General features: G+C 41.7%; 1 protein-coding gene across 2 annotated transcripts in view; it reads right to left on the bottom strand.

Moving 5' to 3' along the window:
• Nucleotides 1-16,275, bottom strand: part of bcan (brevican) — a 49,025-nt gene extending 32,750 nt beyond the window's left edge. For both annotated transcript variants that reach the window (XM_028581129.1, XM_028581130.1), the window contains exon 1: nucleotides 16,076-16,275. In XM_028581129.1, the coding sequence (XP_028436930.1) occupies nucleotides 16,076-16,089 (14 nt within the window). In that variant the 5' untranslated portion in view covers nucleotides 16,090-16,275. The remainder of the gene's footprint in view (nucleotides 1-16,075) is intronic.
• Nucleotides 16,276-27,474: the final 11,199 nt, after the last annotated feature.

The following is a 27,474-nucleotide window of genomic DNA, read 5'->3' as shown; positions in this document are numbered from 1 at the left end:
ACTGATGGCTGCATTCCTCTTAGGAGAGGTCCTGGTATTGTGCATGCTGACTCACTGAAATATCTTCCTGGGACACTTGATGGAATTGAGCCATCGTTAAGGTTATCAATTTCTGCTGTGCTTTTCCTACTATGACAAGTCAAAATGTCTGCTGTGGAAAAGGTCCATTGCCAATTTAAGTACAGTATCAAAAACGGAATGATTTCTTAGCACACTCTTTAACTGCTTGGCTTTCATGTCTTGAGCTGGCCTATCAAAATAAAGGCCGAAAATGGCCAAAAAATAATCTTCAAAAAAAAAAAAAATAAAATAAAATAAAAATCAAAATCATTTCAAAATGAATTTGCAAACAGAGGTGAATCGAGATCGCGATTTTATAACGATTGAAAATTATCTATGTAAACCTATTGGTACCTGAAAATAGAAAATAAATCTGAGGACCAATCACTTCAAACTATTTCTAGAAAGATTTTGATCCAACAAGAGAAAGACTTTTCTTACATTAAAGGGTCCAAATGTTTGAAGCCACTAAACGTCTCTTTGTTCAAATGGAAATTTAATGTAATTTAATGTAATGAATGTGACTAGCCTCTCTCAAAAATCTGACGAAAATCTTTTAAACTGACCTTTGTTGATCTGAAATGAAGACAGATTCAGCAACTGCACGGCCTATTTCTCACTTAAAATATTTTCAGAAACACGTTTCGGTAAACTATTTTAGTACAATATGAGATCGTATTCTAAACAAGCCGCCATGACAGTCTGGCTTTGAATTTCTGGAGAAACCAGACCCACGTGACGCGTTCATCCAATCAGCTGCTGGTTTTCATTTTTGGACGACAATACAGATTAGCGCCGCCTGCTGTTATGGAGATGTATTACGTCTCGTCACTTCGGTGTGTTCCGAAGTGATACCCTAAGCCTTTTCTGCTTAGGGTATGCCGTCTGGTCGGTGTTTGCAGCCTGTGGTTGAGTTTTTCTCAAACATTTTCAGAGCAGAGCGTCTCACGAACGTTTCACTGCCTGACCCAAAAAAAGCCGTCTGTTTACTTCAAGTTGTGCCTGTCCCTTTTTCCCAGTGGAAGAAGCAAGAAGTGAATAAATGATCAGAGGCTCCAGCTGGAGAAATAAAAAATAAATCAACAGTCGAGCTGCGAGCTCAAGGTAAAAACTCCACTTTTGTGTTTGTGTGTGTTTGTGGCTGACGAAACCCTTTTTGTCAGCTCACACCCGGCACAAACACACCAAAACAAACAGGAAACAGGTGGTGACCTCCGACGCCTCACTGACTCCTTACCGACAAAGGGTGAGACCTGTCAGCGCTTCAGCTCGGAATTAACAAGCAGGTCACCTCTAGCTCTAGACCAGGGGTCTTCAACGTTTTTTAAACCATAGTTCAATTCAACATTAGCTGAAAGAGAGACAGAGCAAGGACCCCCTACTACTAATATTGTACAAAATGAAGTTGCATATTAAACTGGGCCTACAGTAAAGTGTAGGGTGGCCTAAAGCCTTTATACATACTTTATTTAGTGCATAGAATACTAAGCTATTAAAACAACAATTGTCAGCATGATTTTATAAATCAACATACATGTGGTACAGTGAATCCAGGATGAACTGTATCCGTGGGTGGCTACCTGAGTGACTATCTTACCTATAGGCCTGTAAGCCTATCATCAGTGGGGATTTATATTTGCTAATAATATGATGGATTCATGTTAAGACATTTCAATTTTTTCCCCCCTGCAGTGACTCTGAGGACCCCCAACTTCAACTTTTAGAAAACCAACAACTGTCACTGGTGACTGACTTTGTAATTTACACAGCATCAGTAATGTTAGGATAATTATTTATTAAAGAATGGACAAAATCACTGGAGTTCTCTTAAAAGTTTGTTTACTTGCAGCAAGTAGAGTCAATTTTTTGGGGCTTTTCCACCTTTAATGGAAAGGACAGCAAGGTGAGAAAGGGGAGAGAGAGTGGGAAGACATACAGGAAATCTTCACAGGTCAGAGTCAAACCCTGGACCTCTGCCAACCCGGCAACCAAGTAGAGTCAGTTTACAGCACTTCAGCATAAGTAAAGAAAGTGACTGAAGATTGTTCACAACAGTGTATTTTTAAAGAAGCTGGGAGTCAAGTTAGTTATTCGCTTCATGCGATCAGTAGCTTTCGTCAGGCCCTTCCACATTATATATTATTATATTCCACAGAAATACTAAAACAGAAATACTAAAACAGCAGTTTGGATGCAAATGGTTTAACAAAGAAACTGAAGCAAAACCATTCTAAGCACAATTTTTTCTAACAAGTAACATCTAAAAAAGCGGCAGAATGACGAAAAAGCTACAAATACCCACAATAAAGTACAAAGTGACCAGGCGTGTTGAATACATGATCAACATCTCTTCCATCATAACAGAAATTGTCCACATCGGCGGAATAGACGTCATCATTATCCTAATCATCCCCATCACCATGAACCACATCATATTGCTAACTAAACTACACACTTTGCCAAGTGAATTAGGAGTTACTACCTCCTCTCCCGGCCTGAGTTCACAAGTGAAATGGCTGTGGGGATGGAGTGCTTGCACCTGTTACTCTTAATCACAGGGATCCCCTGTTGAAGATCTCTGCTCTAGACTCTGTAGCATTTTATACAAGAATCACATAAAAAAATCACATTACAATTACAATTACTGAGTACTATATATATAATAATCACTCAACGTTTCTTTTTAATGCAAGAATTTGGCTCCGTCAAAATAAATGCCACTCGGGATAAAGCTGGCTGGTTCACGTTATGTCACTGAGCAGAGCTGCAGACTGCAAGGTACACAAATCCATAAGATTAAGATTATCCATAAATCAATGATATACTAAATGTCGTGTTTGTTTGAGTTCTTACAGTAGCTGCAACTTAAAGCCCTTAAGAATCATTACTATATTAAGATTATGATATATATATATATATATATATATATATATATATATATATATATATATATATATATATATATATATATATATATATATATATATATATATATATATATATATATATATATATATATATATATATATATATATATTATATGACTCCAATTTACATACCAAACTAATGCTGGATTTTTTAGGCTGATTCAGATATTAATATTTTAGTTTATTAAGTCCCAAAACAATAGGTTCATATTAACATTTTAATAAATACGTCACATTAAAGGGCAATTCCGGCGCAAAACGAACCTAGGGTAAATAACAGATGTGTACCCACTCGATCACTCCCTGGGACATGTTTTCATGCTAATCAAATGTGTTTGTAGCTTGAAACAAGCTGGCGCGGACTGCTGATTAGCTTACAACGCTAGTATTCGGAGCACAGGGAAAGTAAAAACAAATAGCTATTTATACCACCAAAAAGGCTCAAAATATCACCAAACTTCCACGGTAGCATAATGAGGGTCCCTAAATGTTAACCGAAGCATTGAGAACTTTGTAAGTATACAGACATTTGTTTAAAAAGATAGATTATACAGACAGTCACGTTCTCGTATACAGGCGGCCGCCGTCTTGGGAGCTACTGTCTTTCTAAATTATCTTTTTAATAAACGGTTATTATATTATATTAGTATTATATTATAATACTCTGAGAAACTCAAACTCTTCTGTCTGGACCATCAGCAGCTGGTGTGCGTCATCTGTCTGCATTCAGAAACGCACTCCAACCACTGATTCATGCCCATCGATGAAGCACGACAACACAGGAAGGAACTTCAAGAAACTCCGGAGCCCTTAAAGGAGAAGTTACAGGTTTGTGAACAAGTTAAAGTGAAGTTTCGCAGAACACGTGAAGGTCCAGGCCCGACGCACAGAGGTGCAGATTAAGGAGCAGTTTAAGAAGCTTTGCTGGTTTCTAAGAGATGAAGAGGAGGCCAGGATGGCTGCGCTGAGGGAGGAAGAGGAGCAGAAGAGTTGGATGATGAAGGAGAAGATAAAGGCTCTGTGCGAAGAGATGGCAACTATTTCAGACACAGTCCGAGCCACAGAAGAGGAGCTGAAGACGTCTCACTCCTGAACAACAAGGCTGCAGTGGAAAGAGTCCAGCAGCGCCCCCTGCAGGATGACCCACAGCTGCTCTCAGGAGCTCTGCTAGACGAGGCCATGGTCTCCTACACTCCTGTGGTTCTGGACCCAAACACTGCTGATCCAGAACTCATCCTGGCTGAAGCTCTGACCAGTGTGAGGCGAGGAGAAGAAACACAGGAGCTTCCTGGTAATCCAGAGAGGTTTGATGACTACTGCCTTGTGCTGGGTTCTGAGGGCTTTAATTCAGGGACTCACAGCTGGGATGTCGAGGTTGGAGACCATACAGACTGGGAACTGGGTGTGTTAGCAAAGTCTGTCCAGAGAAAGGAAGACATATGGTCTAGATTATGGGTCTTACAGTTCGGTGAAGGTAAATACTCAACATTGTCTCCACCAGATCCAGACACTGTTCTTGTTGTGCAGAAGAAGCCCCAGAGGATCAGAGTGACTCTGGACTGGAACAGAGGAGAGCTGTCGTTCTTTGATGCTGATACTAACACACACATACACACCTTCGAACACACTTTCACTGAGAGGCTGTTTCCATTGATGGGCACTGGGGATGAACTGAAGGTTTTACCACTTAAGGTCCGTATGACGGTGGAACAGAATGATGAGCGTCGATCTGTTCAGACAAACTGAATTCTGAGATGGAAAATGATAGCTTTTTGACTAGGACTGGGTTAAAATAATTATCCAGTTAAAATCAATCTTCGAGTGATCTGATATTGATTAATTAAAAACCCTGAAATAAATTTGTTTTTTTTAATATATGCCTCTTCACTGTTGATGTATAACCCAACACAAACTTGTTGGGGTTCAATTCTTAATGTAAACGTTAACCTGGTGCATTATAAAAACATCTGATGGTTGCTTCTCGGATTGTACAATTTACAGCATTATTTCTCAAAGTATCTCTTTTACATCCAAGCAAAATTGGTATTGCAATTTCCCTATAATTAATTAATATTGAATCGGAAATGTAATTAAATTGGAACCTTGTGAATCAGAATTGAATCGACCCAGGAAATCCTTGGTGATACCAGACCCTTTTTTTTTTTTTTTCATATTTAAAGTCCAAAAAAAGAAATGGTATAAACTGATAATCAGCCAAGTAGGTCATTTTGTCCATTCGGTGTGTTTGTTCGCCAGCAGGATTACAAAAAATGTCTGTCCTGATTTTCAAGAAATGTAGTGTAAGGGTGAAGCATGGGCCAAAGAGAAACCCATTCAGTTTTTATCCAAATCAAGGGAAGGGTGGGGGGGGGGGAATACACTAATTGTTTAACATTGTGTGATAGGGTGTTTGGCCTTGCAGATGTCTACGCTTTTGTCTAGTTTAAAATTGTTTTTGTTCATGTCAAAGATTATTCTTCTGAAGGGTCCAATCAGTACATGTATCAAGTTTAGTTTATTTTTATATATATATATATATATTTATATTTCACAGTTCCACATCCATTTCGCATTGACATTTTGTCCAGTGTTTTGAAATGCAGCGCGGAAGTGAAGGCGGCGAAACATTTTCAATGACGCAAGCCCGCAATGACGTGCACTTGCTAGCCTGTTCCAATGTACATGCTCCCCGAATGCTCAGGAGGAGCCTGGCCTAGCCTCTGAAGGATCCTTCCTTGGAAGGACTAGTCCTGACATTGAGAAACGGCTTCTGTCTTTGCTTTGTCTGTCGTCTGTCAGACCATTCTATTGTAGTGGCTGTGTCCTGGTCCAGGCTAAATGGCGTCCAGCTTAGAGGACAATTTTTGCTGTCCGATCTGCCATGAAATCTTTCAAGAGCCTGTCCTCCTGCCGTGTAGCCACAGCTTGTGTAAAGAATGTCTGCAGCTGGTGGGAAGTGAAACGAATCAAGAGTGTCCAGTTTGTAAGGGAATATCTTCAAGGTTAGCACCACCTTTAAACCTTGTGTTAAAGAACCTGTGTGAGAGTTTCTTACTGGAGAGAGAGCAGAGAGCTTCAGAGGCTCACTCTTCTGTCTGTGCACTCCAACCACAGATTTATGCCCATCGATGAAGAACAACAACACAGGAAGGAACTTCAAGAAACTCTGGAGCCCTTAAAGCTGAACTCAGGGTTCAGTGTATTGCCCAAGGACACTTTGACATGGGACTGCAGGGCCAGGGATTGAACCACCAACCTTCCAATTGGCAGGCAACCGCTCTACCACTGAGCCGCAGCCACCCCCATGATGTCTGAAACCAAGCTGTGAAAATTAGAGAGGCAACTTTGGCCAGTATTCACCTCCATAATCTGAAAAGTTAGAATAAAGGAGATTGTAAAGCTGTCAACCTGTCCGCTTCCTGTCATACTGGTTTTTACTTTGTCTTTATCCAATGGCATAATTGCTCCTGGCAATCTTCCACCAATGTCTGACTATTCAAATCTAACACTCCCTTTTTTTTCTAATTTATGAGCTGTCTGCCTGACTGTGACTGTCCTCCCACCCAAAAAACGGCCAAATAAGTTGTTTGTTCAAGCAGCAATTACGACTCATATTTAAGTTTACAGTGGTGGCAGCACCTTCTTGTGGCCGCAGTGGGTATGACGGGAGCAAAGCAGGAAGTATGGTGACGAAGTATAAGACAAATAACGCATGCGCAGAACGGATCGTGCAGGCAAAATAACGTTAAGTCAAACATAATGGGAAAAGCAGGCTACAGCAAAATTAAGACTTTACAGTAACAATAAAGACAAGTATTGAGTGATTGTATTTTAAATGAGCACAAGTAAAGTAGAACTGACATAACAGCTGTTATATATGTTAACGTTTGTTTTGAAGTTTTATTTTGAGGGTCTTTTAAAAGTTTGCATGCTGTCTCAGCTAGCGGTTAGCCAAATTAGCTGTTAGCTAAACTAACGTTAGCTTAACTGTGGAGACTGACGGACGGCAGACCGCTACAATCAGCTAGCGGTTAGCCAAATGAACTGTTAGCTAAAGTAACGTTAGCTTCCGTGAATTAGCTATTAGCTAAACTAACGTTAGCTTCCCGGTGGAGGCTAGTGTGGAAACAGATCGGGTAGTGTCGTAAATCATCGTACCACAGCGCATGCGCGAACATCTTGCGCATGCGCAAAACGGATTGTGCAGTTGGAACGGATCGGGTACTGACAGCGCCAAATCGGGGTGGTGAATGGGTCAAACAAACACAGGACTTTCACCCATGGAGAGTAGGGTTTGAGTCCTGTTTGGAAAGAAAAGTAGCGATTTGTTTTTGTAACTTTACAAAAAATCTGATTTTAACCCAAACCACGATCCTTTTCTAAACTAAGTAGTTTTACCAAACTGCGACCGTTTCACAATGGTAACGACATGTTTAAAACTGCAACTTATATATACTCTGGTTTAAACACGAGGGGGAAAATGCTCCTGTGGGTCATATTAGAGGGTAGGGCTGGATGAATTAATCGAAAATGGTTCGACATCAAAATTCTGTGGCTGTTATCAACATATTTTTCCCATGACGATAATTTCGATAATTTATTTCCATTGATAGGTCTACTTTCTCCTTAAAAACATTCTGCCACGTGTGCAGGGTCGGAAATTAACACTCGCCAGTCGCCAAATGCGGGGGCAGGCCGACACACACACACACACACACACACACACACCGGCGCACCCACCAGACATCAGCCACTAGCTTCTGTTTACTGATAGCTAGCATTTAACTCATTATCTAGTTTCCAAAAGAAAGCCCAGTGAAATGAAATGTTAACCGATCATTAACCATTGACCGCCAAGCAGGAAACGGCGTCTCAGTTCACCCATCCGGGAGGCTCTGACCCACTTTCCGCACTCCGTGTCTGCAGACATCTGTAGGCTTGTCCCAGTGTTGATGCTTTGTGCACTGTCACATGCAGCAACTTTGCGGGACTGACACAAGTCCACAGCGGACCGCGGCGTGTATGTCCGGGCCCGTCTCCAGCGCCACCACCTGCAGGTTATCAGCTGTGTGTCGGCCTGGTTTACTCTCGGACAGCCGATTTAACGTGCCGGTCCTCATCGATATAGTTTCACGTGTCACGTAGCTCTCCACAAGAAGAAAAGAGAGGAGCTTAAAACACCAGTTGCTGGTTCAAAGTTGGGACTAACATAGCAGCAAAAGACGTTTTTTTAAAACTTTATACGAAAAAAATAAAAAACACAGTATCTGTCGTCGAATCACAAAAAGAATTCAATTATCGTTCATTTATCGTTATCGAGGTAAAATGCGCAATTAATTGTGATTTTGATTTCAGGTCATATGGTGCGGCCCTATTAGTAGGAATAAACAACCTATATCGTCTTATGGTTTGAAGGACTTGTTGGTCTGACTCACTCTTTTCTTTCTAAGACACACACACACACACACATACAGACACTTAGTCAGGGTGTACGGCCTCAGTGATTAGGAGAGAGAGAGAGAGAGAGTGAGAGAAAAAGAGAGAGAGAGAGGTTTTCATAAGGGGAGGCAGAGCGGACAGAGGACGCATCCCAGGCAACAAAGACAGGCATCGCAAGTGGCTGAATAATCAATGACATCACCTTGAGGAAAAAGGCGGCGGGGGCCAAGAGAGAGGATGTTTGACCGCTCAGTTTGCCAGGAAAGGTCATTTGAGGCTGGATGGAGAATGCAGGGGGTGAGGAGGTGGGAGGGAGGGAGGGAGGAAGGAGGTGAACTAGATTCTTAAAGGACTGCAGCCGCTTGGTAAGAATTTGGCCCATTTGTCGCTTTACCCAGTGTGTGATGAGAGGCCTGGTGGTCCGTTAGACATCAGTGCAGGCTGTTCCCATGAACCATTCGTTCATATTTCTACAAAAAGCAATGTGATGTAATCCGTACGTATTCCACGTTTATTAATGTATGCACCACATGCATTCTCCGTGTAGGGAGGAAGTTGGGGGAGGATGTTTGGCTGAGAAAACACAAGACTTTCACCCAGGTAACACGTGTTAGTTCCCACGAGTGTTTTAATCCAAAACACAATCTTTTTTCTAAACTTATTTATTATAACGTTTTGTGGCCTAATCTTAACCGTCGACGCCGCATGACAGTCACCTTATGTCGGCTAAACTCAACAACAAACTGCCGCTGAAACGACCCGCACCTCACAGTGCCCTGTACCCGGTTCACAGTCACTTTTTCTCGGCTAAATGTATCTGTTAAAACTGCTAAACTTACAGTGCTCAGCATAAGTGAATAAACCCATGCTAAAGTTGACTAAAAAGAGGAATACAAAAATCATCTTTTGGAAATTTATCTTAATGTCTAAATTAAAAAAATGAGGAAAAAGCCAATTAATTTTCGTGTATCGTAAATAAATAAATGTTCTTCCTTAAAATACAGGGGGCATAAGTCAGTACACCCCTATGTTAAATTCCCATAGAGGCAGGTAGACTTTTATTTTGAAAGGCCAGTTATTTCATGGATCCCCCCCCACCACATCATCACATACCCTTCACCATACCTAGAGATTAGCATGGGGTACTTTCCATAAGATCATTTCTCAATGCAAATCAAACTAGCTATTAGGCTAACTGGAATAAAACCATGCCAATCTAGGTATGGTGAAGGGTATGTGATGATGTGGGGCTATTTTAATTCCAAAGGCCAAGGGAACTTTATCAGGATGCATATTATCCTGGATCCATGAAATAACTGGCCTTTAAAAATAAAAAATCTGCCTGTCTCTATGGAAATTTAACATAGGGGTGTGTATACTTATGCCCGTTGTATTTTAAGGAAGAACATGTATTTATTTACGATACATTATTCATTCACAAAGAAAATTGGTGTCCTTAAAGGTTGGATTTTTCCTCATTTTTTTTAATCAAGGCATTAAGATCAATTTCCAAAAGATGATATATTTATTCCTTTTTTTATTCACTTTTAGCATGGTTTCCTAAACTTATTCTTAGCACTGTAAGTGTCATGTGATTGGTCATCACGTAAAGGGCCGGTGGTCGCAGAATATTATATTATAATATAATATTGAACTGTTGTGCGTAAGTTTTAGTACAATATCGTATGAACCCATTCATGAGAAAGTGTTGCCCAGTGAAGCACACATACATTTTAGCATATAGCACAACGACAATGTCCTCATGGTTCAACTAAAAAACTGGCTATTCTAAAAAAAACATCATTGATTAGTTATTTCTGAATTTCAATTTTAGCTTCGTACAAATGTTGAAAACATGAATTGATTCAATGAGATATTTCGTTAGGATTCAAATTTGGTAAGGGGATTCATACAAATCAATAAAAGTGAAGGAACCCAGTGACCTACAGTATACTTCCCAGACTCTCTCTCTCTCTCTCTCAGTCTTTTAAACCCACCACGAAGCCGACACAGCCTTTCTTTGCTTCTGTCTGTCACGCTGGAGAACAAAGTGCTGAGCCATTGCTGCCCCTTGCGCTGTACCGCTTTGCTTTCTCCCAGCAAGGACCACCGGCGTCACCCATTTGGCCCCTCTGCTTCTCCTCCATCACCTACCAGTCCCACATCGCGCCACCTCGAATGACTCGGTCTGCCCGTCTCCAGGGGCAACCCCGGCCCCCCCTGACAGACACATTCTGACAGGAAGCAAGGAGCAACCGGGGAGGGCTGGAAGCAACGGAGAGAGATCTCTCAGAGGGAAGAAGAAAGAGACTTCGTACAGCATGACTGAGCGCTGAGAGAGACATTAAGTTCACAGGAACGATTTGGAAACGATTCACCAGTCGGCCTCGAGCAGCAGCAGCCATGTCTTATTTGCTGTTAGCTGCTGACTGGCGAAAGTTTGTGTTTGTGTGTGTTGTAGTCTGCATGCCACAAGCTGATTAAGCAGAATTGCTGTGAGCTTTAAGGGCTTATATCTCAGACAGGGAGACAAAAAAAAAACTGGCCTGCACTCATTATTTAGTTTGAGACACATTTCAGAGGAAACTTCTTGATGCGACTGCAGAGAAGCTACACCTACTGTTAGATATAGGCTAGTCTATATCCACGACGTTCCGCATCCGCAGGGTAAATCCAGACAGCTAGCTAGACTATCTGTCCGATCGGAGTTTTCTGCCGCACGAGTAAAAACAACCTTTGAACGTACACGTTCCACCAAAACAAGTTCCTTCCAGAGGCTATTTTGCAGAGGCACTGTGGCTCCTTCTGGCGCTTAGCACCGCCCAAGGTGATTGTGATTGATTTAAAGAAATGCCAATAAACCAGAGCACGTTTTTCTCCTATCCCGGAATGCTGTGTGGACCCTCCTCCGCAGCACTGTGGAGGAAGGTCTGGCTCGAACTGGAGAAAAACGTGCTCTAATTTATTAAGCACCGGATGCAGCGACAAGCGCCTCTGCAAAATAGCCTCGGGAAGGTACTTGTTTTGGTGGAACATGTGCTCATTATGGATGTATTAAGAGAACGGTGCACGTAGGGAGGTGCGCTCTGGAATTAAAATGGCTGTTGAATGTGTGAATTTTACTCAAAAAAAAAGATAAATATAATTTGATTGTCAGTTTTAGCTCGGAGGATGTTTCCCCGAATCGACCAGAGTTTAGAATGCGGATGGAAACAGACATTCAGACAAAAAATGAGGGCCATCGGTCACTGAGAGACCGGAACTAAATGGAGTTTAACACACCTAGTTCGGTGGACTCGGTGCGATTCATGGCCGAAGTTGCAAAATTGTTGCATTTTTCATTTGGTTCGGTTTGCTTTCACACTGCACGTTGTCAAACACACCAAACACTGTAAACACATGTCAAACGATCGGGACAGTTGCTTGTTTACTGGACAGAATATCCAAAACTCGCGAGCAAATCACTCCGCCCAAGTAGCAGAAGTAGCAGTGCTTTGCCTTTCCGTGAATATAGTTCCAAGTATGTATACGGTTAGAAGATGGCTGTGTCTCATGTGACCTACACACTGTGACTATACAAATCAAAATAGGAAAATGTTGGCGTTATTTTGTCACTTATTGGGAGCAGTAGGCTAGATGGAGCCGGTTACCTCCAGGATCTGTGCTAAGCTAGGCTAGATGGAGCCGGTTACCTCCAGGATCTGGGCTAAGCTAGGCTAGATGAAGCCGGTTACCTCCAGGATCTGTGCTAAGCTAGGCTAGATGGAGCTGGTTACCTCCAGGATCTGGGCTAAGCTAGGCTAGCAGTGATGGCGTCAGACAGAATTACGCATGGAGATGAGAAGGGTATGTATCGACTTGTCTAACTCGGGGGGTTACGGTGAATAAGACAAAGTCCCAATAAGTCGGCATGTTCCTTTAAGTCATATACAAGTCTGTAAATTGTGTGCAAAGTTGAAATTGCAGGTTAGTAAATGCTCTGTTTTTGGTTCACTTCCTGTATTTCATTCAGATTGCGTTTCACCCGAAATTAACTGAACTCTAGTTCACTTGGAAGCGAACCGAGACCCCTGTTTTTAAGTGGACCAGAGTTTGGTTGTTTGATCCTCACCAGAGTCCAGATGAGCTTTCACACCGCCCCAAACGAACCGGACTATCAGACCAAACACTCCAGGGTCTTAAACGGACCAAACAAGGTAGGTGTGAAAGCAACCAAAAACTAAAACAACTGAAACACTGCACATTACATGTGTAATAGGTAGGGGTGTACATTGATATCGAGTCAATGATCAACAATCCAATATTATCGAGGCAAAGTGAAAAAATCGATAGGCCTACATATCATCTTTAAGATAAAAAAAAAACTATGAGCAACTTAATAAAAATCTCCAACTTGATCAGCCACATTAAAACGCCTACATATTCATGCATTAATAATGATAATACTAAACCATTAACACAACGTACAGTATACAATCATATAACACTCTGAAAGAAGCCATTCTGCACAATGAGCACTTTGGATACTTCAAGTACAATATGCAGATGATAATTCTTTGCTTTTACTTTGAATTCAAGATTATTTTTTTTGTATGCGTGTTAAAGTATATTTTTACATTCTGGTATCACAACTTTAGATAAATGCTACTTCTTCATCAGCAGTCTCTGGAAACACTTAGTGATACTGTCTGCGTAGCTTTCTATCTAGATATGCAGCCTAACCACGCACATATCACTTTTCTTTTTAAAATTGATCATAATATTGGGGGCATTAACAAGTTAAACTTCCAATTACTTTTTTCAATTCATTGCTAGTCTTTAAGTAAGTGCACAGACAGCCAGTTTACATGAAATGTTGTCTATAAACAAGAATTCAACATATGATAGGACAGGGCGATATCACAATTAAGCCAACGAAAAGATAGGAAGGCCGGAGATAGTTTACATTTCTGTCTGTATCTTGGATCTCTTTTAAGCCAGTGGGTTCAAAATGTGAAGCAAACTAGTTACATGTGTATGCTATTAAATGTTGTATCTGTTATCTCTGCAACCCAAACAGAAAATGCATGGTTTACTCTCAAACACAAGTCAAATGTTACAATTTAGCCCATAGTCCAGGTTAGTTGTACCATATGTAATACAGCAGGGTGAAGTTGGTTTCATGTTTGACATTTGTCCATTTTTGCGGATGTGACCTTCAATATCTCTGTGCCAGTGATTCGATTTCTCCCACTTTCAGGGTATGTTGGAGAGCTTATTTGGACAGATGTTTTACAGTTTTGATGATCTCAAAATCACCAAAAAATGACGATGCAGTTGAGAGCACAAAGAACTGAATATCTGTCCAACGCGCTCGTCAATATAGGTGTAGTAAGGGACCGTCGTAAAAGTTATTTCATATTTTTTGAGAAATATGTATAAAAAATAAACCAAATGATTTTTTTTCCATTCTGATTACTGTAGTACTTCCCAACTGAAGTGCCCTAGTTACTACAGGGGACATTTTGGTGAAAAGTCAAACTACATGGAAGCAGGAGTCATTTATTGTAGAAATTATATTCACAACAATAAACCATTCTGATTGCTGTAGTACTTCCTAACTGATGTGCCCTAGTGACTACAGGTGAAATGTTGCTGAAAAAATGTATATAGTTAAAGCTCTAAGTTTGTAGCAGGGTACCTTACATTAAGTACTTCAGGCATACTGTATAGAAATAACTAGAACATTTCAGCAATGTCTTTGCTGTATGTTTCATGGTCCACTGGGAAATGACTACACCCTACAGAAGATGAAAACGGTCATGTTTTTCTTAATTGACTATTGCACGAATTCCATATCAGTGATTTTTTTATGCAAGCAAGTAAAGAAAAAGTAATTTTGTTTATTTTTGTGAATACTTTTCTACAATAAATGACTCCTGCTTCCATGTAGTTTGACTTTTTACAAAGATTTCACCTGTAGTAACTAGGGCACTTCAGTTGGGAAGTACTACATTAATCAGAATGAAAACAAATCATTTGGTTTATTTTTTGTGAATATTTTTCAAAAGTACGAAATAACTTTTACGACGGTCACTTACTACACCTAATAATGAGCGCGTTGGACAGATATTCAGTTATTTGCGTTATCCACTGCATCGTCATTTTTGGTGATTTTGAGATCATCAAAACTGTAAAACATCTGTCCAAATAAGCTCTCCAACATACCCTGAAAGTGGGAGAAATCAAATTACTGGCACGGAGATATTGAAGCTGGCGCTGGCACAAAAAAGGTTGAAAACCACTGATATAGACACACAATAAGCATGATTAAAGTTAGTTGAGTTTAACTACAAAGCTGGCATTGCTATGCCAAAAATAAATGAGGTTAAAATAAATACTTTCCTACCTGAAAATGAGTTTTTTTCTTTTTAAAATGGGCAATGTCTGTCACAGGGTTCTGTTTCTTCACACGTGTAGTGGTCAGAGCCGGCCCGACCCATAAGCGAACTAAGCAGCTGCTTAGGGCCCCGTGGCTACCAGAGGGCCCCCCCCCAAGAGCGCTTGAAATGTCCCACAAAAGAGCTCATAACAGAGCCGGTCTATATAAAGATAGTGTTGCTGCTAGTAGGTCTCACATTAGTCTTTAAATGCGTAGGCTATTTGTGCATTATGAGTGCTTAAACTAACATTTACAATACACAAAAGTTGGTTTAGTCCCAAGTGCAGTGGCAACATGTTACAATGTGGAGAGTCCCCAAACCAAATCCTGCTTAGGGCCCCCAAACGTCTAGGGCTGGCCCTGTTAGTGGTAATAAGGACTAAACAGAACACGTTTAAAGGGATCCAGGTGATTCCAAACTTGTTTCTGATTGGACAAATTGGACGGTATAGGCTTCAACTGACCCGTGTTACAACTATCCCCGGTCTCCCCTTAACGTCTGCTGTCGGTTTTTTGTCATAGGCTACTGTTTGTGTTAGTTATCACTGTGATATATTTGGTTATATTTGGCCATTGTGGGAAATCTTGTCCTGCAATAGGCTACACTTAAACACACGCGCTCGAGATTGTATTGCAATGATTTATTCCTCTTTATTCCACACGTAAAATACAACTAGCACTGCAGTTACCAAATTAAAAGTTACTTGTCTTTATGAGTAGAAATAAGCGGTCAACAGAAAGTGTCTCTGTCAAAACCCCCCAAAAACCCAGATGAACAGGTGAAGCAAACAAATACGTTATAATTTCCGCCCAAACCACCTACAATATAAGTGCACAATATAATAATCAATAAATAATATAAATGAGATCATAAACAAAATAGACAATATGTGGCTCCTACACTTAGAAACGGTTACCCAGCTAACAATTTATGGTTAACGTTATTAACTGTTGATGGAAGGTTTCCTGATAACGTACTATATCAACACGTGTTTTAGTAATGTTAATTAATAGCAGCGATCCGAATAACGCCGAGTTGTTGATGAGGGTTGATTGTAAATGTCACCAGTTTATAGTTCATAAAACACGTGCATGCACTGATAAAGAATAAAGGCAAACTGGAAGTGAAAGACGCGACCAGAAAGGCGAGACATGGAAAGGCTGAAAAGTATCGTGTATTCCTCCATGTTTGGTCTAATTCGCCTGTGTAGCCTAAAACAGGACTTACTTCATGTCCATCATCAGGCTCGGCGCTCGGTCGGTGTGGAGCTGCGGGAGGTGCTGGTGCCCTGGCGGAGCCTCAGAGGATGCAGGTGCCGGGTCGGACTGTTGAACGACTCAAAAGTCCTTCAGCAGCCTCTCAAGGGGACAGAGACTGGGATGGAGACAGAGACTGGATCAGACGCAAACTGGGACAGAGACGCAGACGGAGACAGAGACGGAGACGGAGACACAGACTGGGAAAGACACAGAGATTGGGACAGAGACAGAGACTGGGACAGACAGAGACAGACCCAGAGACTGGGACAGACAGAAAGTGGCCTTTGATTTGGGTCTGTTCCTACCGCTGAGAGCAGAGGAGGTGAAGAGAGGAGAAACTGGGATGAGGGCAGTGTTAAAAGACCAGCACCACCCCCCCTCCCCCCTTTCCTCCTCCTGCCTGGAAAATCATAATCCTGCTGATGTAGAAGAACAGACTGAGAGGTGAACAAATGAAGGGATCTTTTACATTTTCCGTCAGTAAATGAAAAGCTAAGTGGGCCACAGTCTACGCACAAGTCCCCAAACTAGTATACATTGCCTTTGAACTGCCCTGAAGAATAAATCACTATTAAGGCTGCTATAAGATGACCTTTTTTTTTTTAAATGGCCACACAGAGGAGCAAACAAACAGTTGCCAACTTACAACTCAGCAGCAGCAACATTATTCATTTTGCAGTCTGTGTCCACTTGAAAAACATAAATGTTGAGAAAGTGCATTGGACTTCCCAGAGAAAACATGGAAATGCATGCTCATAATTCCGTCAAGATAGTGTTGGCATTTTGCGTCTTAATAATTACAAGGAAAGATCTCAAAATGAACAGCAGTCAATATTAATTCATAAGTCTTTATTGTGGAAACCTGATTTAATTCACTCTTTTTCCCTCCTTCATTCAATGCTTTCTCATGATTGAGATACAGATATCATAATTATGAAATAGGGTATCCAATGTATGTAATGGTCTTTTTAGATATTGTAGACAAGGACAGCTGTAGACAGGAAAGAGGGGAGAGAGGGAGAGAGAGGAGGAAGACATGCGGCAAACGGCCGCAGGTCGGACTTGAACCCTGGACCGCTGCCGTCGAGGACTGAGCCTCTGCATGCATGTCTGTCTCTTTAGCACCTGAATGCTCTTCAAATGTTCCCTAGGTTGTGTCTGTCTGCTGTGTGCTGCTCAGCAGGCCGCGTGCAGTGGCTTTATCAGAGCTGTAATGAGACTTCTGAGACTGAACCACAAAAGTAAATGGGCCAGTCTCTGAGATCCAAACATGTTCTGTCCTTGGCTCCCTGTCTCTACATAGACAGCTGCATGATAACGGGAATGTTATGTTTCAGGACTATCTCCTCTTGGAGGTTAGCAGAAGCCGTGTTACAGGGCCTGCCACGGTTTCTCAAGCATCCCAGAACTAGGCTCAAGCTGACCCATCTTTTCTTTGGCGCAGTCGATATCTTGAGATCAACTACCAAATACTTGATAGTTTGGGGCTGGAGATATAAACATCAGGAAAGACACAGGACCTGACTGAGTCGGGGCAGAATAGCATTGCATAGCATAGATTTTCTGCATTTCAGTGCCATGCTGCAAACAAGAACAAGGCAGACTAAATAACTTTCATATTTTTTAAAAACATTAGCATCCGTCAGTACAAGCTGTTTCCATGTGAATACCACGTCAGAGGGTTATTCGTATCAACTTCTCAAAAACACAACCCTACCTGAAGGCTAAAGGGACTCATAGATTGTAAATTCCTAATATTATTCTTGATGAAAATGTATTCTAAGAATCTTTTTATATATTTTGTTATTTTCAGCCTTTATTTAAACAGGACAGCTGAAGACATGAAAGGGGAGAGAAGAGGGGATGACATGCAGGAAAGGGCCGCAGTCGAAACCGGACCTTCTGCATCAAGAAGTAGGCTAAACCTCTATATATTGGCGCCTGCTCTACCAACTGAGCTAGCCGGGCACCCTGAATCTTAAAGGGACACGCCGACTTATTGAGACTTTGTCTTATTCACCACAACTCCCAGATTTAGATAAGTCCATACATACCCTTCTCATCTCCGTACGTGTCGTAACTCTGTCTGACGCCCCCACCGCTAGCCTAGCTTAGCACAGATCCTGGAGGTAACTGGCTCCATCTAGCCTAACTTAGCCCAGATCCTGGAGGTAACCGGCTCCATCTAGCCTAGCTTAGCACAGATCCTGGAGGTAACCAGCTCCATCTAGCCTAATTTAGCCCAGATCCTGGAGGTAACAAAAGTGACAAAATAACGCCAACATGTTCCTATTTACATGTTGTGATTTGTGTAGTCACAGGGTGTACAAATAACATGGTCACTATGCTTTTACTATCTAGTAATTGTTGACTCTATTACTCCAACTCTGAGCGAACTCCAGGCGAGCTCTCTGCTCCTCACCACGGTGCTGCTAGCAAATCACTCCGCCCAAGTAGCAGAAGTAGCAGTGCTTCGCCTTCCTGAGAATATAGTTCCCAGCATGTATACAGTTAGAAGACGGCTGTGTGTCATGTGACCTTGTTATTTGTTCTCCCTGTGACTATACAAATCACAACATGTAAACAGGAACATGTTGGGAGCAGTAGCCTAGATGGAGCCGGTTACCTCCAGGATCTGGGCTAAGCTAGGCTAGATGGAGCCGGTTACCTCCAAGATCTGTGCTAAGCTAGGCTAGCGGTGGGGGCGTCAGACAGAGTTACAACACGCACGGAGATGAGAAGGGTATGTATGAACTTGTCTAACTCTGGGGGATAAGTCGGCGTGTTCCGTTAAGAGTGGGGATGGAATCAAGAACAGCATCAATAGCAGTTGGTCCCGTTGGATGAATGTACTGTTGGGTGCTTGAATGTCTACTGGACATGGCAAAATAAAAAAACATTTTCCCAAAAAGACAAAATAGAGATTTCCATTTCCTCTTCTGCAGCTTTCATACACGGCAGTACAACTTTTTGGGTATGTTTCCACACTTGATGATCCTGCTTCCACCCCTCGCTGTGTGTACTGTATGTGTGAGGTCAACTGCCAAAGTGCAAAATGGACAAATTCCTCATGGCTTGGTAGTAGGTAATAAAAGTCGTATTATGCAAATGCGGCTGGACCCTGACATGCTGTGTGTATGGAAAGGTTAATCTGCAGTCAAGCTCACCAATAACATGACCCAGGGGGGTAACACAATCCATAAAATCCACATTGCATGGCCTAAGGAGACCAAACGGTTCTCTTTCATGTATTTCGAGGACTTATTAATACAGCAGGTGAACACTTAATCTTCTTTCATTTCAAATGTCGAGTGTTTAAATAAATAATGTGGAAGTGCATTAAACAAAGGTCGAAAGAACAAAAAGTATCAGCGAGCCGAAAGATGTATTTTCTCAAATAGGAAGGAGAAAATCTTGTTTTTGACATATTAACACACCCACAGAAGAAAGCCCAAAGCCTCTTATGTTTTTGCAGCCCTGGCTTTTATTTATTTATGGAATATCTAATAACAGGGCATAAAATCAAATTACTCACATTATTGCCCATGAACAAGGAGATTTAAGAGGGATAAGCACTATTGGATAATCTAGACTTTAATCACTTGTTGCTTTGCAGTTTCTTTTTTTGCTCAACCTTGTGTGTAACCCAAAAAGGCTGAAGAGGTCCAAGGTTACTTGGTGAAGTGAAGGCCTTCACGTGATGACTAAAGGCCTCAGTATGCTTCAAGTAAAGTGTCTGATCTTCCAAAGGCAACCAAAATCCCCTTTTCTGATGGCTGAATTTAGGGGAGGGTTGTCTTCCACAATTCGTCAAAGCCAAGCATGCAGAGGTGTTTGATGAATGGATGTGTCTGGATGAATTGTAAGAACAGGACACACAATTTAAAGCTGGCACCCACCTATGGGATCAAATAAGGGTCATTACTATTTTGAGCTTGTAAAAAAAAGTTTTGCAGATGCAGAATTATTTTGTGCATGTGTGAAAAAGAATAAAAATTGCTCATGGGGCAAATAAGCACAAAAACGTTTCCTATAGCTTCCGGGTTTGCTTCTGCATAGTCTCGCTTTGCCAGACCTTCCTCTACAGCGCTGCGGAGGAGGGTCTGGCTATAGTCTATACAGCATTCCTGGATAGGAGAAAAACGTGCTCTGGTTTATTGGCATTTCTTAAACCAATCACAATCGCTAAGCGCCGGACGGAGCAACGGTGCCTCTGCAATATAGCCTCTGGAGGGAACTTGTTTTGGTGGAACGTGTGTACATTCAAAAGTAGTTTTAGTCGTGCAACAGGAAACTCATATTGGACAGATAGTCTAGCTAGCTATCTGGATTTACCCTTCAGAGATCTGAGGACCAGTTAACCATAGTCCTCACAAATCCACCGGAGGTTAGAACGCCAACACAAAGAAAGCCCAAGGTAACGGACGTCCGGCCTAAATCGGGGACATCCGGCAGAATTTCCGGCAGCACCGGAGCAATCCCGGAAGTGGAACGTCAGGGTTATAGACTAGCTTTTGAACGGTGCGGCCCACTGCACATGCTCACACTCTTCCCATACACTTTACACGTCTCACACACGCTGCAACCTGATCTCACAGAATTCCATGAAATGAACACGGCCCCTTAAGGAAAAGGTCGTGGGTAGGCTTACGTATCCAACAATGGGACGGTTGGGTTTCGGAAAAGAAGAACGGGATGGTTGGGTTTAGGAAAACTATAAACGGTTGAGTTTAGGAAAACAATAACGGGACACGGGACAACAACGGGACGGTTGGGTTTAGGAAAAGAAGAACGGGATGGTTATGGTTGGGTTACGCGGGACACAATCCCCAGACTCCTGGGTGAAAGTCCTGTGTTTGACCCATCCACCACCACCCCAACCAACCTCCTTAAGATTAAGATTTTCAGGCTTACAAACTACTCGCTGCCGTAGTCGCTCCTAATGCTACGTCATCTTCTCATTGACTTTACATTGGCATTTTTGTCCGTGGTGGCCACACAGAATTTTCACACATTCCGTGCTACCACCACGTAATGCCGTGTTAACAGTTCGTGATCATTTCACGGAATTCTGTGAGACCAGGCTGCACACACACACACACACACACACACACACACACACACACATTGAAATAGTTAGTTTTCTAGGCGTCTGGAAAGTTTTACAGGTATAAAATGTTCATGGTTGGAAAATTCCTAATACAGTACAACAAGATTAAGAACTTACCTTGTTTACAGCTCGAGGTGTCCTGTTAATAGTCTCTTTTATAAAGGGAAAACCAATCTTTTTATGAATGCTTTTTTGGGGGTGTTTCTTCAAGAAAGAAAATGTTCTTCAGTTATTTGGGTGTGTGTTCAACACCCACACATCAGGACTCTTTACACAGAGGGGAGACGCTGCAAAACCTTAAGCTTGGTCTCTCTGTTAACAAAGACTTTTTATTAAGTCTACTTTCTACTTTTTGACTGTGGTTCCAGATTTCTGCTGTGTGGTTTGTTCCTGTCCTAAAACACTGTGGAGTTCACAGCACAGGGGGATTCCACTGCTTACTTTGCCAGCTACTTAAACTGTGACCATCAGATGCTTTGGCATCCTCTGAGGGGGGGTTTTCAGCTGCTGCTTTGGATACAAACAAAGAACAGACGTAGGACTAGTCTTTACCTCAGGACACCTCTTACTTGGTCCCTTCTAGAAACTTTGGCAGGATTTTGTTGAATTCATATCTGCCCTTCCCCAGACCTACATCAAGATGTTGGGTCTGGGAACTCCCCTTTGGCAGGGCTCAATCCGAGGGGCGTGATAAACGGTTGTCTTTCACATTCCCTCTGCACTCATAGCCAACCAGAGCAACGCTAGTTGATAGATCAAACTTTTGCCGGTCGGCAAAACTCTGAACACATCTTCCTTTTTTAAGAATGACTTCAGTGCCGTTCTTCGTTCTTTTCTCCAAGAAAAGCTGAACTCCAAGTCTTCCAGAGTCGCGGCCAAAGCCGATTCCAAACACCACTGTTCGCCAGCAGCAGCAGCCATCTTCTTTGTTTTCAAGTAGCAGGGAATTCACGCGGAACCGTCACAACTCTGCCTCCTTATGTTAAGCCCTCCCACCGACTCTATACCCGATGTGATTGGCCTGACCAGAATCATTTTTTTCCAACTCGCAAGCCGACGGAGAGTTGCTAGACGATCCTGGCTGCAAATTACTTTTTCTGCCACTAGGGTGCGTCTAGATTTCTAGGCTAATCTTCCCTAACAAAGACCTGCATGAAATGCTCACACTAGCTAACACTTTCTTTAAAGTCATTGACACTTCCAGTCGTACCTGATTTAAAGAGTCATTTTAGTATTTTTCAACCTGGGCCCTATTATTCCATGCATTGGTGCCTAAGTGTGAACTAGCTAGACTAATGTGAACAAAATCTTCAACAAATCAGAAATCACCATCGTCAAACTCACCAGAACCCATTTAAATAATCAGGACTTTTAGCGTGTATAGAGCCAGCATATCTCCACCAGACTCCATGTAAATAATCAGGACTTTTAGCCTGTATAGAGCCAGCATATCTCCACCAGACTCCATGTAAATAATCAGGACTTTTAGCCTGTATAGAGCCAGCATATCTCCACCAGACTCCATGTAAATAATCAGGACTTTTAGCCTGTATAGAACCAGCATATTTCCACCAGACTCCATGTAAATAGTCAGGACTTTTAGCGTGTATAGAGCCAGCATATGTTGTAAATGTAAATGGGTGAATTAAGAGTTTATTTCAACCAAACCAGAGTGGTGATTGTTGGAACAGTGGAAAGACGAACCAAGACGGCTTTTGATAGTTTTATTTAGTTTCTGTCAACTTTGAGTGAAGTGTGTTTTACGATGAAAAAATTACTCTTTATTTACATGGAGTCTAGTAAGTTTGGTGATGGTGATTTCGGGGCTGATTCATGTAAAACAAAAAGGATCTTACTCTTTAACAAAAAAAGGCTGACCTCTGTAGGGATCCTTTACATAATGTTGTCAGACACTTAGAATAATAATCTGAGCCTGTCAGCGGCAACAACAGAACTTTTAGTGGATGAAATTGAAGGTACGCTTTTACCCAACAAGGTTACATTGAAGCTTTTTTCGCTTAAAAGGTACACCGCGTAGGAATTTCTCCCATCTAGCGGTGAAATTGTATTTTGCATTCAAACGAATAGTGCTCTCTAGCGCCTCGCTTTTTCAAATGCGTGTTGCAACTACGGTAGCCGTTATGTGCCAAGAAGCTACTGTGTTCGTTATTTCAAACAAACTGCAAACTTTTTTCGCGATGAGGATTCCTTCTCCTGTGGCTCGGCATACGTATGATCCTCCGTTATGAACTAAAGTGCCGTGCAGGCTTTAAAGGTGCTCTAAGCGATGTTGGGTGACGGCACTTCTTGTTGACGTTCAAAGTATTTCCAAACAAAATGAGGCTAGCTCGCCCCTCCCTCCTCCTCATCCCATCCCCATTCCCTCCCTTCCGTGCTTCAGCGCACCAACCCCCCAACCCCAAATCCTTCTTGTTGGTTATTGGCTGGAACACTGTTTGTTATGTTTGGTGGTGCAGGTTGGCGCAGTTTGTTGTTGTTGCCGTTTGTGGAGCCTGGGATGTGTACAGAGACCGCGTTTTTTTACAGTGTGTTCAGGGGACAGGAAGCTCGCGGATAGTGAGGAGATGTTTGCTGTATGTGACAAAAAATGACGAACCCCAAAAATACATGACATTGCTTAGAGCACCTTTCAAAGTGCCTTTCACTGATCTGCTTCTCCGTCTCAGCTGGTTTCAGTCACGTGACGCTGGCTCTGAACAAAAACGCCTGTTGTGGATTAGCTAGACAGGGCGGCTAGTGCTTTATGTTATGTAAAATGAGTTTTTCAAAATGGCGGAACGACATGGAAGCCTCCTTGGACTTGCCACTCCAATGTAAATACAGATAAGAAATTCTTCAAGTCAGATCATTGGCAGAGGTGATTTTACACCAACGAGGACATATTTATGAATGAAGAGATTGATTTTAGCTAATAAAATACTTCAAACACTACACAGTGTAACTTTAACACTGGACTTATTTCAAAAATTGTTGTTCCTATCAGTCACTTAGACACAAATGCGTGGGGAAATAGGGTCCAGGTTGAAAAATACCAAAGTTACCCTTTAAAATGCTGGTGAATCTGTGAGGTTTTGGTGAATTTCTTCCTCTTTCGTGAGCTTCTGTGTACCGGCAGTCATGTCTACTGTGGCTTTTTCAGGCTTCCTTCAGGAAGGATGGTCTGCTGTATAATTAATGAGCAGGTGTTGAATTCCCAGCAGGGAAAATAGTGCTGATTGCTCACCTTTAAGGACAAACACTTTGCCAGAGGATAGAGAAAGTGGAGCAGCGTGAGGCTGGGATAGAACGGTATTTTTTTTTACACCAGTGTGAATATGGCTACTGCTGTCAGGACTGAGGAGAGCAGACACCGTGGTGATGCTGTCCACAAGCTCTGAGGAGAGAGAGAGGTTGGTCCTGGACAGAACGGGAAATTAACACCGGACGGAAGTCAAACATTTGATCCTGGATAGTTTGTTCCGTCAGTAGAAAGGTGAAAGTGAGTGAAAGTCCTTGATGAAGACTGAGAAATCCATAAATGTTTCCTATTTAATTTAACATTTATTTATATAGGTAAGTCGATTGAGAACAAATTCTCATTTGCAACATCGACCAAAGCTACTGACGGTAGAAAGATAGCGCTGGGCAACATGGAGAAAATCAAATATCACAATATTTTATTGACCAAATACCTCGATATCGCGGCGATATTGTAGGGTTGACAATTAATGCTTTCACAAAATATCCACACAATGAGATTTGTGATAAATAATCAAAACCAGGCAAGACAAGACAACACTTGTGTCATATCACGATATTACGAATATCCAAAATCTAAAACGATATCTGGCCTCATATCACAATATCGATTTATATTGATATATTGCCCAGCACTACAAAAACAATACTAGGAAAGTTAAACATTGTTTAGCTACGCTAATGCCGTGGCTTTCGGGATGACAAAGTAGGTCTGTACGTCTACCAGTTTCTTCTAAAATATCTCAACAACTATTGGAATTGGTTACATCAGATGGCTGAAATCCCACCGCCATAAAAGGTCATAATGTTCAACGTCTCTTCAAACCAAACCAAACCTGGTTGTGAGCAGTTTAGTTTGTACGAACTATTTCTTTTCTTTCCACCATAGTTCCCACATGAAACTGCTCACACCCAGGTTTGTGGATTATCTTGAGTTACTGGGTCATGATTTCTGAAAAGATTTGCTGTCAGGTTTTTGAGGCACTTTGAGCACCACAAGCCGAGCGTCATCTGGTTCCATTATATTGGAGAGAAGGCACACATCTCCACGGCCGATATCTCCAACTGGGCAACTCGCACCAGAACTATCTAGACTAGGGACAGACCGATTATCAGCCCTGGCCGATTATTGGGCCGTTTTTTGGCAGATTGCATTTTATCTGTGTCTTTTATTTGCCTGATAACCAGTGTTGGGGAGTAACGGAATACATGTAACGGCGTTACGTATTCAGAATACAAATTATGAGTACTATTATTAGTATTATGAGTTACAATTTAAATAGTTGGTATTTAGAATACAGTTACATTGTTAAAATCAATGGATTACATGACGATACTTCTCTGTTTCACGAGTTTATTCAATCTGAATAAATTAAGGCAACTTAATGCATTTTCCAGAAGCCCCGATATGAAATAGAAAAAATAGCTATTCGCGTGATCAGTCACAATGGAGTCGGAACCGGCACGACAGAGCCAGGCCAGCAATACGTTTCTATCTTGGAAATTCAAACAGCATTTCACATTAAAGAACGAACAGGGAGAATGAAATACAGCTAACCGTGTCGTGCAGCCTCTGCTTGCCAGCAACCAACCTCCTTTCAGCTCCAAATTACTCCACCTCCAACCTGAAGAAGCATCTTAAAGTAAGTTATTTTTTTAATTAGCCAAGGGTAGTCGTCTGCTGTAGTTTTACTGGTCACCTTAGTATTTTAACATTGACGTGCGACTTTACATTCTACTAGGTGCTGATGTACTAGCTCCAGAGCCGTTTAAAGACTGAATAGCCCCGTTTGACATGCTAACTAACGTTAGCTAACATTAGCTCATGGTAGCTTAGACCGCGGTTAGATTTTTGTAGTATGCAGTTCGGGACTACCAATACAATAATATATCTGCTTGTTCAGGTACACATTCAGCTAGTTGGAATGAAAAGAACACACCATTATAGGCCTGTTTAGTAAGCTGGATGTGATGGTCGCATTCCTACACTTATAAAACGCAATTCAATGTGGAAGTAATCCTGAAGTAATCCAAGTATTCAGAATACGTTACTCAGATTGAGTAACGTAACGGAATACGTTACAAATTACATTTGTGGGCATGTATTCTGTAACGAAATACGTTTTGAAAGTATCCTTCCCAACACTGCTGATAACCAATGAAGTGAATAAATTAAAAAGTGTTCTACGTTGGCTCGGCTCCAGCTCTGTGTCTGTCCCTCTGCTCCGGTTTTACTCACCACTGAGTCTGACACACACACAACACCATCTGACTCTCTGTTACTGGGGATTATTTTCAGAGTTTCTCATTTATTAAATAATTGCTTAAAGCATTTAAAATAAGTTTTGTGTTGGAGATCCAAAATCTTAATTGTGACTTAAAAGATTTTCATTTTCATTGTAAATGCATATTGGTTCGAAAAAATCGGTCATCGGCTCCATTAAAGGAATACAACACTGTCTGTTGAAATAGGGATTATCACGGTCTACCCTGTCTGTAGATAGGTGGGCAAACACATTTTTTGTCTCAGTGCAAGTAATTAGGTTGTTTTTTTGTCTTTTGTTGGGCTCACTTTTACTCACAACATGCTAATAGGCAACATAGGATTCCATGCACTACGCTAAGCTAACTAGCGGTGTTGCACCGGACTAAAACAATGCATGCACAAAAACTGCATTGGCCCACCTATCTACAGCTAGGGGAGACCGTGATAAGCCCTATCTCAACAAACAGTGGCATATCCCTTTAAGTACTAATAATCGGTATTGCTATCAGTCGATCCCTTATCTAGACCGATTAATAGCACTTCAGTGATTATTCAAAGCTGCTAAACAACTGTAGAACAGGCTGTATGGTTGGGAACACCATTATCAACCACCCGATGTACACAGATGATCTGGTGATTATTTGTTCATATAGTGCTGCTGGCCTTCAACAGTTACTAAGGCTCTGCTCCCAATATGGCTCAGACTTTGACTTTAAGTACATTTCTGAGAAGA

Source organism: Perca flavescens, chromosome 6 (genome assembly GCF_004354835.1).
Source record: "Perca flavescens isolate YP-PL-M2 chromosome 6, PFLA_1.0, whole genome shotgun sequence".
In the NCBI taxonomy this organism is placed as follows: Eukaryota; Metazoa; Chordata; class Actinopteri; order Perciformes; family Percidae; genus Perca; species Perca flavescens.
The sequence above is the reverse complement of the archived record's forward strand: the minus strand, read 5'-3'. Positions and strand labels throughout refer to the sequence as shown.